Raw genomic sequence first — 12,192 nt, 5'->3', positions numbered from 1 at the left:
ACTTGATGTCGTTGCAAGAAGCTGGGGGAAGGGGGAAGGGGGAAGGAGCGCTCACCCCTAACCCTGACAGTTGACTAGTGGTCGTTGCCAGCTGAGAGCGAGTGTCAAGGCTTTTCTTTCTCAAACATCACTCACCCATCAAGGTACTCACTCACTCCATCGTCGACATCACCTGCGCCCTGAAGTCGACGAACCTCGCGGCTAGGAAGTGACATTTTGCTACAAAGGGCAATATTAGGATCTTTACTGAAATCTCTGATCAGAGGTTAGGCAAGCGCGGTCTTGATCGCAAGGGAGCATCATCGTCGCTCCTCGGCCGGAAGCCCGATTTGGCAGGCGTCGACCGGTGGACACTCGATTACTGCCAACGTATTGAGCCTTCTAGAGGAAAGAAGACTCGATAGAAGTCAATATGAGGCAGCTAAAATTCCTCCACGGTGGTGGACTACGAGCATGGACAGCAAGAGGAAGTCTCAGGACCAGTCATGTCCGACAAGTGCGGCGTCAACAGCCAAGGTGCATAAAGCGAGCATCTCTCCCGAGAGCCATGAGCACATCTCATGACCCAACATTGACACCAACACCAACATCCGCTCAAATATTAATACCAGAATCAACATCCAACATGCATATCGCCAGGACTCACCCGGACCAGGACGTCCCTCAATACATCACGCCGATCAAGCGCCGCCCCACAGAACTTCTGACCTTGGCCATCGAGACATCTTGCGATGACACATGCGTCGCCCTCCTTAAGAGCTACGACAGCAATGAGAACCCCAAGAAGGAACCCGAGATGGTGGCCCACCTGCTCTTCAACAAAAAAATCACTTCGGACCAGCGCCAATTCGGCGGTGTCCACCCGGCCGTCGCCGTCGAGTGGCATCAGCGCCATCTCGCAACCCTGGTCCAGGAAGCCATCCAACATATTCCCGAAGCTGGTCCCTCAGGCAACCAATCTTACCAGACAATGAGAAAGCCCAAGCAACACATCAAGCCGGACCTCATCGCCGTCACCCGGGGGCCCGGCATGCCCACCAGCTTGGCCACCGGCATGGAAGTAGCCAAGGGTCTCGCTCTGGCCTGGGGAATCCCGATCGTGGGCGTCCATCACATGCAAGCGCACGCTCTGACGCCGCAGCTCGTCGAAGCTCTCGAACGCTCCGCTGCTCCCAGCCTCGCATCATCCCCATGGGCACAGCGCCAACAGCCCGAACAACAGCAAGCAGCAGCATCGAAGAAGCAAGAAGAGGCTCAGCACCCCAGTCTCGACTATCCCTACCTCAACCTTCTCGTCTCCGGCGGCCACACGCAGCTGGTCTACTCTGCCTCTCTCACTTCACATCTGATCCAGTGCACAACCGATAACATCGCGCTAGGCGACATGCTCGACAAAGCCGCGCGCAAGATCTTGCCCGCTTCGGTCCTGGAATCAGGCCAAAACGTCATGTACGCCGCCGCGCTGGAGCGCTTCGCCTTCCCCAGGTTCCCTGCGGGTGCCGACGAGAGGGAGTACAACTTCAAGTACACTCCGCCGGCCACGCGGGCCGCCGAGATCGAGCCGCACAACTCGCCCTACGGCTGGCACCTCTCGCCGCCTCTGTACGCCTCTAGGAGGATGGAGTATAACTTTACCGGGCTGGGATCGCAAGCGCAGCGCATCGCCGACACGCTGGACAGTTTCTCTTCGTACGAGAATCCCCGGGACCAGGTCCTTTCGCGGGAGGTCTCCCCGGAGGAGGGGTCCGACAATGGGTCCGCCCTGGCTCCTTCGGCCACCTCGGACGACTCCAACACCCCTCTCCTCTCGCCGGCCCTCGATGAAAAAGACCAGATCGAGCAGCGCCGCTACCTGGCCCGCGCGGTCATGCAGTTGGCTTTCGAGCACCTCGCCTCGCGCATCGTCATGGTGCTCCAGCAGCAGGCCAAGCACTCGGGTGAAGCCCAAAAGGTTAAGACGCTCGTGGTGTCGGGCGGCGTGGCGAGCAATCAGTTTCTGAGGCATGTGCTGAGGCGCGTGCTGGAGGTACGCGGGTTCGGACATATTCGGATTATGGCTCCGCCTGTGAACCTGTGTACGGACAACGCGGCCATGATTGCGTGGACGGGGTCCGAGATGTACAGGGCCGGGTGGGTGAGCAAGCTGGATATGTTGCCAATTAAGAAGTGGAGCATGAGCTCGACAGGCGAGCAGGGCGGGATCTTGGGGACGGAAGAGAAGCCCTTTTATGTGAGGCGTTGATCGAAGTCGGACTAGGAGCCTAGAAAACAGGAACTGGTAGGCTGAAAAGGAGCAGATGCTGGGTGCATGGGTGATGGGTGTCTGGGGCGTTTGGTATCCTTGCTTTTATCTTGTATAATAAGAGTTCACCTGTATGATAGCGGAAGTCAACAGCGTAGTGTATGATTATGGACATTGAAAAGGGCTAGAAAGGACCTTCAAGCGCGGTTCTGAAGACATTGGAGGTCGGGACTTTGCTTTTGACCACCCTTCTTCTGTTGTGCAATACTTCCACATACGTCAAAAACTTGGCATTTGACCTTGTTAACCTGATTCATTCTGTCAGTGTCGCATTGCCTGTAAAAGTCTAGAACGCTATGGGGACCCATTGGAAGCTGATATCGTTTCTTCATTATGTGTAGTATGCTGCTGGCTAAAGTGCCTCTGCCTCACTAACATCCGTCCATTCGGTCCGGGTCAGTCAAGCGATCCATATTCACTACTCTCTCTATCCTCTCTTCCTTCCTCCCTTAAACACGGGTCGAAACATCCTCGGTGAAGTCGCTCGTGACGTTGCTGAACTCACCCTTCTCCAGCTTGGTCTTCCAGAAGATGGGGTTCGTGTCGTTGAAGCCGTGCCTCTCCCATCCCGACTCCTTGACGTGGTACAAGTTGATGAAACCACCAGAGTAGGCATCACGATGTGTAGCAGCCAAAATGCTCCTGCGTCCCAGCTCGAGCGCCTCCTCTGTCGTCAAGTCGTATCTGTACTCGGCGTCCAAGACACCATACGCAAAAGTCTGACCGGATCCGACACAGAACAAGTTACCCGCCAATCTGGTGCCGTCCGAGTCGATGTAGTAAAGCGCGGGGCCCTCCTCCTTGGTGACGCCGGCGCACATGGTGCCCATGGACAGGCCCATGCCCTTGTACTGGTACACCAGGTTGGCGAGGATCTTGGAGGCGGCCGCCACGGAAATGCGGCGCTTGTGCCGGAGCTCGTGCAGCCGGCACTGCATGCCCAGCCACGCCAGCCAGTACTGGCAGTCAGCGGCGCCGCCCGCCATAGTGCCCAGCAGGTCGCTGTTGATCTCGATAACCTTCTTCACCGTCTGCGAGGCGATCCAGTTACCCGCCGTGGCGCGCGAGTCCGTCGCCACCACGATGCCGCCTTGGAAACGGAAGGCCAGTGTGGTGGTGCCGTGGGCAATCTTGATGGGGCACGAAGGGTTGGCGCGGTCGTCGGTTGCGGCGCGGAGCCAGGAGGAGGGCTGGTTTTGTTACAGTGGTTAGCTTTTTATTGCTATCATCATTCATCATCATCATCGTCGTCGTCATGGCACCGTCGTCGAACCGGGTCTGGCTAGCGAGCTGGGATAGGGCAAACAGAAGGAGGAAGGGGCCGGAGGGGTACTTGGAGGGGCACTGCGAGGAGGGGGGGGGGGGGGGGGGGGGATGATTAGGGAGACGCACATGAGCTACTGGAGGCATGGAGAACTTGAGAGACAAAGGAGGCTGGGTTTCGCAAAGGTCTTGCTGTTCCTCTTCCGAGAAGAGCTCATTCTGCTGGTAGGCCGGACGGCTGTACCTTGCAACAAGCGCATCCATGATGATCGATCAAGTGGTTTGAATGGAGGAGTGTTCGATGTTCGGTGTGCGGTTCGGCGGTTCCCAAAGACACTTCGGGAAGCTGTATAGATTGTTGCGAGGGAGAGATATGTTCGGCGGGGAAGGCAACGGCGGAGGTTGGAAGACGACGGGTTGAGATGATGGTGATGATGTTAACGTTGAATGGGTTGTCAGTGGAGGCGTTCGTTCACTGTTGTTAGCCTGGCAAGGTAGCAGCTATGGCGGCGTCAGCGGCAGTGGGTAGCAAGTTGAAGGCGGGCAGCTTGGAGCTCCCTACACGCAGGTGCCCACTAACCAGGCAGCTCCCCACGCACGCGTTCATCAGCTTGGGCGGCCCTTGCTCAGCGTGTAACTGCGGCCCCGCCAGCTGGCAGTACAGAAAGTACCTTTGTACAGGCTTGGCATCGAATGCCATGTTGAATGGTACGGTATTGAACAACACCATTTTAAACTAACATTTCATGAAGATACCCTCATGAGCCAGAATTCACAAGGTTGAGCTGCAGTTCGAAATTTTACTTATGGCCTAGAACCTTTGTTTGTTACTATGCAGATGTTGTACAGTGGTGTTTTCAATTACTCTCAGCCGCATAACTAGACCCTCGCTCGCTACAGAGCATCGGGCATAAGAATGCTGCGGCCACCTATTGCTTGCGCCGCCTCCGAGGGATGGATAGGGGGGTATGAATGTTAGGATGAGTTGACGCGCAAAACAGCGCCAGACGCGCTTTTATTTCCTTTTGCCTTCTCCGTCCAACGCCGTGGAAATGCACCTGGCGCTCGAACGCCACCCTCAGGTCCTGCGAGCTGATTTCCCGACCATATTAGCTCCACTTATCCGCCTGAGGGCAAGGAGCAATATCCAAAGCCATAAAGCGCAAAATATCGGTTTTCTCCCCTCTGCAGATTTTTGTCTTTCCCCAACACCCAAGCAAAGCCAAGTAAAAATTCGAAAAAGCCTGCTGTATAAGCCTCCTCGACCCGTTACCGGAAACCCGAATCCGAGCCGAACCGAACCCATAGTCAGACGCAACGCAAGACACAACTTGGAAAGTGGCATTGACTGTTTGATGATCGATATGGCAAACACCTAGTCCATTCCTTCGTGCGCCAGGCTCTCTCCCTGCCAGCTCTGAACCGAGTGGCTTTTGAAAAAGAAAGGGGTAAAAAGAAAAAGAAAAAGAACAAAAAGCCAAGTACCATTAAAATAACCTTATAACACCATGGCCAATGCATGCTTTCGCGTTGTCGTGATCAATGCAACCGGAAGGCCCTTCGAGACCTTCCGGGGTATATCTGCGGTTGTTGCCGCTTCTGAAATGATGATGCAGGCAGGTCGTCGTCGTGGTCGTTGTTCCGGATCCACGTTTGCGCGCCATACTCTAACATCAGATGCGATGTTTGGATGGTGGCCCATCGAGCGGAATTGTTTTGTGTTCCAGTGTTCTCCAGATTGGAAAACCTCAGCCGAGTCGAAATCGTTGCGTGTTTAGTTTGTTCGCCGTGGCCTCCTTCTGGAAAATGGATTTGGTTAATAAGAGTGGTCTAGCCAAGTGGTAGATTATCTCTTCCACCCAACGTTCCAGATAACGTGGACTATGTCCCGGGCCGTATTTACCGTATCAATGACCCGGCCTAGAAGGCCTTCACTGTTCGAGTTTTCGCCTTGCTCGTATGGCATGAACATGCCCGACTCGGTTCTCCTCATGCCAGCTGGTTCTTTTGAAAGACTGGCAGACGAAGTTGAACGTCGGAGTCCGCCGAGCGATCCTTCCGCGGACTTTGCAGAGGACCATGTTGACGTTGGTTCCTCATCGTCTTCATCCTCCTCGTCATCGCTGTCAACAAAAAATCTGCCGGACTTCTTGGCCGGACGTAACGTCTCCTGAGATGAGGAAGGGGACAATACTGTTCCCCTAAACACACCAGTGCTGTGCTTCATGGCCGATTCCGTTGGTTCGGGGGTGTCCTCCCGATATTTGAGGGTAGTTGAGGGTAGCATGGCAATTGTCTTGCTCTCTCCACCGCTGTGGCTGTGACTCTTTGTCTTCTTCAAAACAGGTCTCAGCTTCTTCCCTTTAGTCCGCTTCATCATGATGGCGCCGTCATCCGAATCGCTGTTGTAGTTGATTTCGGGCTCGATGTCGTCTTCATCATCATCCCCTTTGATTTCCACAGCAATGCACTGTGCTACCTGCTCGTTGAAGTGGATGTGCTTTCGCTCACCGCTAGGAGATACAAGACCGGAAGACACGGCCGTCGGAAACAGACTGTTGTCAGTGCTGAGGCCGCGCGAGGAGAATGGGAATGTGACAAAATCGGTGTTGGCTCGGTCTAGACCAGGTCGTCGACCTGTCTTCTTGAGACATCCTTTCTGCTGCGCTTGTACAGCTGCCGCCGCCTGTTTGACGAGTGATGAAGCGGATAGAGATCTCTGAAGCATAAGCTCCGACATGCTCCTCTTCTTCAGAATGGGCTTTTTCGCGAACGAGTTTGTCTTGGACATCCTTGCACTATTGTTACTCGAGTTGTTGGAGTGTATTGAAGCACCGGTCTGCAAGGGCCCGTATAGCCATGTCACATCGCAATCTTTCAGCCTGTGAAATTGTCAGTTACCCAGAACGCGAAGGTAGAAAAGCCAGCCGGAGAACATACCAGTTCAACGTCTCTGGAGAAACTGTGCCGAGGTTGTTCTTAGACTTCATCCACGTTCTCCAAGAGGCATTCTCTAGCCGAGCCGAGTTGGCATAATCTCCCCTTCTAGCAACAATATGCTTCCAAGATGACCAGATGTCCTCCTCGCGCCAGTTGTGCGAGAGATAGTCCACATGCCTGGAAGGCTGTATTTTAATCGCTATGTCGTCCTCAGCCCTTTCATAAACCAGCTCCGGACTCTCCGGACGGGAAGTGGGAGTAGACGTATCATTTCCAGACGGCGAGGAAGTGTACGACTGATCTGTTCGTGGGCTGGGTGGGGGTCCCGAATGCTCCACATGGTTGAAGTAACCCATATCCTCCTCATAATGCGGAAGGCGGCCCCCAAAGCCTCTCCTCGAAATAGCGGCTTCTAATACATCTTCGTCATCGCTGTCCGATGTAAGAGAGGGATTCGTGACAGGCGTAGAAGAATCCGATAGTTCGGATGATTCGAGGTGAATGCCGCGAGGGGAGGACGGCGCCGAAGACGGGGCCGAGTGGTCGAAGGCCTTTGACGAGTGGTGATAGATGTCGCTGAGCCTGGAGGTTGACGCCGACGTGTGGAAACCCGAGCGTTTTGTGTTGAACTTGGGCTGCGACTGAGATCGACGCAAGGGCGCCCCGAAAAACGTGTCGTCGTCAGACGTGATGACGACGGCCATGGCTGAAAATTCTGAAAAAAAAAAAATCCTGGTGACCTGCAAGCCACCTTCTCAATCCTTCTCCAACGTGCGACCAGAAAAGCCCGTCATAAGTATTCCTCGGACAGGAGGTGAAGCGAAGCAATGTCGGGGTCCGGGGCAAGATTTGGGTTGTCGCCGCTTTGCTTTCGGTCTCGTAGCGAGTCTCGCGAACAAAGAGGGCTCGTGGTGGGTGCAAGAATAGCGCCGTCAATCGAGATGGGACATGGGCATGTCGCGAAAAGACGGGGCAAGGCTGGCACAGGTGACAGGGCTCGGCTGTTAAGGTGACGATGGACTAGCGGGGATCCAAGGGCAAAAAAAGGACAAACAAGAGAAGCTCAAGCACTGAGCGAGCGCACCGGGTTCGGGAAGGCCAGAGGGGAGGAGTTTGCGCAAGGTGGTGGACGGAGAAGAGAAGTTCCTTTGAAAGGGTGTGCAGGTGTGTGGTGACCGGTCCAGTGTGAAGGGAAGTTGGGTGTAGTTAAGTGAAAAGGCACTAAAAGGTAAGCAAGCGGGTGTGGGTATCAAATGCCCGTGGTCGTCCGTGGTAGGCAGGCCCTTGCCCGGCCGCCCCTGTCAACAGTGTGCGGCAGAACTTAGAACGTGGGATGGTTGGGTCGGGGCCAGACAGTGAGAGGGGCTCCTTCGCTGCTTGGTCGACGGGGGGCGTATGTTGTAGGTTGCTTTGGGGGTAAGTACCGTTCATTAGAGGTATCTTCCAGCGAGCGGGCAAGTACACTTCACCTCTAGAAGTCTGGCAACCAAGGTCGCTTCTGAGGTTGCCAGAGCATGGGGGTTCCGCCGCCGACACAGTTCTCAATCGGGAAGGCATACACAACAGCCGGTACTTCGAGGGTGGCATGTTGGATTTATACCATAGACGGCTTGTCATCAGGTCGCGCAAATGTACGCGAGCGGTCGCACAATTTGGCCATACGATGATGACCAAGAAGATGGTAGCATCGCTGAGCTACAGGCTCGCAATGGGCACTTGACATCTGTTTTTGACGATATATACAGATCTAACTCTTGGGCTTGTGTGCTCAACCTACCTGCATACATGTACCTTACCTACCTACCGGTCTTAAGCTCTCCAGATGTCTACCTCTAAACTGAGCATGCAAAACAAGGCAGCTACATGGCATAGCTTGACATCCAATGGAGGTGGAAGGCGTTCAGAGTCCGGGTCCGAACGATCACTCCTATCGAAAACCGGAGAACCGCCTGTGGGTCAAAGGTTACACCATTCTTTTCTATCCTCTCTGGGCCTCGAGTTGCGATGAACGGCTCGTCCAGTGCTCAACAGCTTTGGGCTAACAGCACGACGGTTGGCCCAGGTTATCATACAGTTCGCAAACGGCCTGCTACTATACCTACTTCCATCTCATTTCCAGCCTCGTCCACACTTTTCGTGACGCGTGGAACATGAGGTGAGTGGCTATTGTTGAGTGTTGGTCACCGTGGTGAATCATCCTCACCACGGTACTAACAATCCGGGGAAGAGAGATGAAATTACAATTCCAGCAAGTACCAGGGTACAGCGGCCAAAAAAGCCTGCCAGAGTCGCTCGGGGATTCGCGATTGGGGGACGACGTGAAAATGGAACAGGGATTCCAGGTTGAAAAACGAGCTAGGCAAGAAAAAAAAAACCATCCCCAATGCTGCTCTGTTCCGTGTGCTGCCGAAGCTCGAGAGAAGAAAGACAACGGCAGCGGAGGCGGTCTGGGAGTGCCCGTGCATCCATTTACAGGAACAAGCTCGAGCAAGCTTGCTCTCAAGTACAGTAGTGTAGGGGCAGGCGAGCCCGAGATCTGATGAAGCAATTTCCGCCTCAGTCGGGACGGAAAATTCGTTGAAGCGCGGAAGCCCTGCTACAAGATGAGATGGCGTGGTTGAGGTGAGAAGGCCGCTTTCCAGTTTTCTGGGGGATAACGCGGGCACGGCGGACACTGACGGGGGTAGTTTTTGGTGAATTTGGTGACTTTCCATTTGGGTGAGCCTCAAAGCCACCTGAGAATGACGGAGGCTTGCGGTTGGCCCGCTTTATCACGCTGAACCTCCCAAGCGTTCTGGATGGTCCGGCTGGAATGGAATGAAGGACAGGGGGCAATTAAGGCACGCAACGCCCGTGTGACCTTGTTCGGCTTCTCTGCTTGGTCAACGGCTGTTTTTCTTTTAGTCAAGAGGACGGACGGGAGTTCAAATGTCCATAAAATGGGAATTCCGGGATTCCCAGCATTGGTTTCATGCTCTCGTTTATTAACTCGATCCTCGGTCCCCTAGTAAATTGCATTGCGCCTGTGCGGCGTTCCATGCCTTCTTTGCTCGATTCAATCTCTTGGTCGGGTCGTCCGCCGGTTCTTGGATGCAACAGTGAAATTGGTGATGCCACCCTCCGTCAACTTGTCAAGGCCCTAAAAGTCACCTCTTTGCTCACCGGTCCCAGAGTTTCGATCTACACCGGGAAGTGGTCGGATCCTACAAGTAGGTCGGTTGAACACGTTGGCTTTGAACGACGACAGCCCCGATCTCGAGTTATTCCGGAGCGCCGTACCTTGCGACCCCCGCACCAGCACAGACGGGACGAAAATCGGGCGGATGAGTCGAATTTTCAAAGACCGCCCCCGTGCCGTAACTTGTGAAGAAAGTTCTTCAAGTATAGCCATCACGTTGCGCGGCAACCCCCGCGCTTCGGACCGTCATGGGGGTGTACGGTGGTACTCGAAAAAGGTCATTTTGGTCATCAGGGCCATCCAGAAGGAAATTTGAACTTCAACCTTGAAAGCATTTCGGCCAACTGACAGCATCTCATTGGCTGCCCTTCGTCGCTTCTCACCCCAGATGAAGTTCGATTCTTCAAGCACAGGGCAGCTTAGTCTCCATCTGCAATGTACAAGTACCGGTACCTGAGAGTCTAGAAGGAAGGAACCACTGGACAGGTACCGCCCATGATCTTCCAGGGCCCACGGCGAGAGGAGCCAAGGGAACAGCCTCGCCCCCCGGCCTCGCTTGGACTAAGTTCGACACTTCCTCTTTCGTCTCCGAATTCCTTCCTTCCAGAAAACCGAACGACCAGGACCTCCAAGAAGCATGCAACCAAGCGGGCAATTTCAGCATTTAGACTATCCATGAGGTGGTTTGTTGTCACCTTGAGGTTCCACTGGCACGTGATATGCTTGGACGAGCATGACCTGCCGACGGAACGGCATGTTCAAAGCATTCGTTCAAGCAACATCTACCTGCATTGCTCCGACTTCTCCCGCTGTCAAGAAAGGATCTCCCTCGGCCGGATGGCAACGCTTGGATGTGCCAGATCATGGGCTGCCATCATGGCTCCGCCCGGCGAGCCCGTCACTCCGCGTCAAATGTCAACACCGTTATTAATGCGTCCAGTGGTGTTGCCGAAAAGAAAGAATCGCACGGCCCCTTGCTTTGAATCGGTAATTCTTTCCATGTTTCCATGTTGCCCTGTCACCTAGCAAGCGTGTAAAAGAGGGCTTATTTGTTCTCGACCCAGGCTTTTACGGCATCATCGACGGCAGGCCATCTCGCACATCTGAAAGGGGCTGACACGCATCAAGCCATTTCGCCATTCACGATGAATATTTGGGCGTACCAACTCAATTCCCGAGTCTGTTTTACCCCGCCTTTGACACCTGAAACCCCCCCCAAGTATATGAATGGAGTATCTGGAAATGCTCGTGACCTGTTGGTTGTACCGGTAGTCAGCAAGCAGCAAGCAGCGCTCTCGCAACCCACGACAAGTGGTTCGCGGTGATTTGGCACCTCTCGCCCCGGCGCAACCAGACAGACCGTGAGCCCGACGCCCGTCAGACCAGCGCATGGGCTTGGGGGTTGCCAAAGGGGAAATCATGGTGTTGAGCCTGGGGGAATCCGTCGTCACGAGAGCGAATCTCTTGACCTGTTAAGGCGGTTACCCCGGACTTTGATCCCCAGAAACTCCACCCCTCCATATTTCCCTCCATGCAGTGCCTGTACCACGGGGCGTTAAATTGCGGAATGTGTGGAGCAACAGAGCTGGGCCCGGGAAACCAGATGAAACCGATCGGCTATACACAGCCTTCCAAAATGGATTTGCATTGACTCTGCTCTTTGCTGTATTCGTCGGCCTTTTCCATCTCCCTTTTAACCGGCTGAGCGGACTTGGTGATCCCTCGGTTTTACGCAGTACCTACGCTCGCTATCGGCCAAAGGACGGAGGTAAAGATGATATGGGGTAATGACGACGTCAACAACCCCTTTCTTACCCGTAATTCTTCATCAACCCTAACTGGCTAAAGCAGTTGTCGGCATTGCCTTACATAACAGCAACTAACACCGGCTCTGAGATCTGTCAACCTTCAAAGGACCCAAAGGAGACATCTCTAAAGCATTGAGGTGCCAATCATACTGCGTCTTGAACACGCAAGCCTCATGGGAGCTGGTTCTGCCTTTCCTGTCTTACTTACATGGTTAGCGTACTCCGATGCTACGAGCAGCTACATCGAGGGGTTCGAGCCGCTAGGTGCCCCTTGATTACAGTTTACTTACCAATTAGCAGTCCGCTGGAGCTTCATTCGTTAACCAACATTGAGCTATCACAAGCAAGAAAAGCCTGCCTGGATTGATTGTTACAAGGCACCCATATCTGCGGGCTCATTACGTGCTTACTGAGTTGCTCTCAATTCCAGTCTTTCGCCTATAAAGCACTTCTGCGTTGTCGTTGGCGAGGAGAAAGGAGTGGCACGTTGCAGCCGCGATGCAATGTCTGAATGACAAGCTGCAAGTCCATCCGAATCTACGATGGACATTGTGAGGTCTCATTTTCTCTGCTACTGCCAATGAACCTCAGGGCAAGATGAATTGTTCGGAAGCGAGGGACTGAGGATCGTTTTCGTTATGAAGACCTTTTGTCGTGAAGAGATCTTCCACCTCGGATATATAACGGCATGACTTGGCAAC

General features: G+C 54.0%; 3 protein-coding genes across 3 annotated transcripts; 1 reads left to right on the top strand and 2 right to left on the bottom strand.

Annotated features, from left to right (window-relative positions):
• Positions 1-412: 412 nt before the first annotated feature.
• SMAC4_02781 (uncharacterized protein) lies at positions 413-2,457 on the top strand (the record flags this gene model as incomplete). The annotated part of the gene is made up of 1 exon (XM_003348236.2): positions 413-2,457. The coding sequence occupies one exon, from the start codon at positions 413-415 to the stop codon at positions 2,240-2,242; it is 1,830 nt and encodes a 609-aa protein (XP_003348284.2). The 3' UTR covers positions 2,243-2,457.
• Positions 2,458-2,530: 73 nt separating this feature from the next.
• Positions 2,531-4,050, bottom strand: SMAC4_02780 (uncharacterized protein). Its single transcript, XM_003348235.2, has 2 exons — positions 3,695-4,050; positions 2,531-3,492 (listed from the first exon to the last, which is right to left on the bottom strand). Exons 1-2 carry the CDS (start codon positions 3,827-3,829, stop codon positions 2,752-2,754), a joined length of 876 nt encoding a protein of 291 aa, XP_003348283.1. The 5' UTR covers positions 3,830-4,050; the 3' UTR covers positions 2,531-2,751.
• Positions 4,051-4,358: 308 nt separating this feature from the next.
• Positions 4,359-8,132, bottom strand: SMAC4_02779 (uncharacterized protein). The gene is made up of 2 exons (XM_066089840.1): positions 6,506-8,132; positions 4,359-6,447 (listed from the first exon to the last, which is right to left on the bottom strand). The coding sequence occupies exons 1-2, from the start codon at positions 7,207-7,209 to the stop codon at positions 5,412-5,414; spliced, it is 1,740 nt and encodes a 579-aa protein (XP_065945669.1). The 5' UTR covers positions 7,210-8,132; the 3' UTR covers positions 4,359-5,411.
• Positions 8,133-12,192: the final 4,060 nt, after the last annotated feature.

Source organism: Sordaria macrospora, chromosome 1 (genome assembly GCF_033870435.1).
Source record: "Sordaria macrospora chromosome 1, complete sequence".
Classification (NCBI taxonomy): Eukaryota; Fungi; Ascomycota; class Sordariomycetes; order Sordariales; family Sordariaceae; genus Sordaria; species Sordaria macrospora.
The sequence above is the reverse complement of the archived record's forward strand: the minus strand, read 5'-3'. Positions and strand labels throughout refer to the sequence as shown.

Excerpts from the sequence above, each read along its gene's own strand:
- SMAC4_02780 (XM_003348235.2), bottom strand. The coding sequence starts at position 3,829 with ATGGATGCGCTTGTTGCAAGGTACAGCCGTCCGGCCTACCAGCAGAAT. Across the intron at positions 3,493-3,694 it reads CCATGCCTCCAGTAGCTCAT|CCCTCCTCCTGGCTCCGCGC; the intron begins GTGCGTCTCCCT and ends TAACAAAACCAG.
- SMAC4_02779 (XM_066089840.1), bottom strand. The coding sequence starts at position 7,209 with ATGGCCGTCGTCATCACGTCTGACGACGACACGTTTTTCGGGGCGCCC. Across the intron at positions 6,448-6,505 it reads TCTCCAGAGACGTTGAACTG|GCTGAAAGATTGCGATGTGA; the intron begins GTATGTTCTCCG and ends ACAATTTCACAG.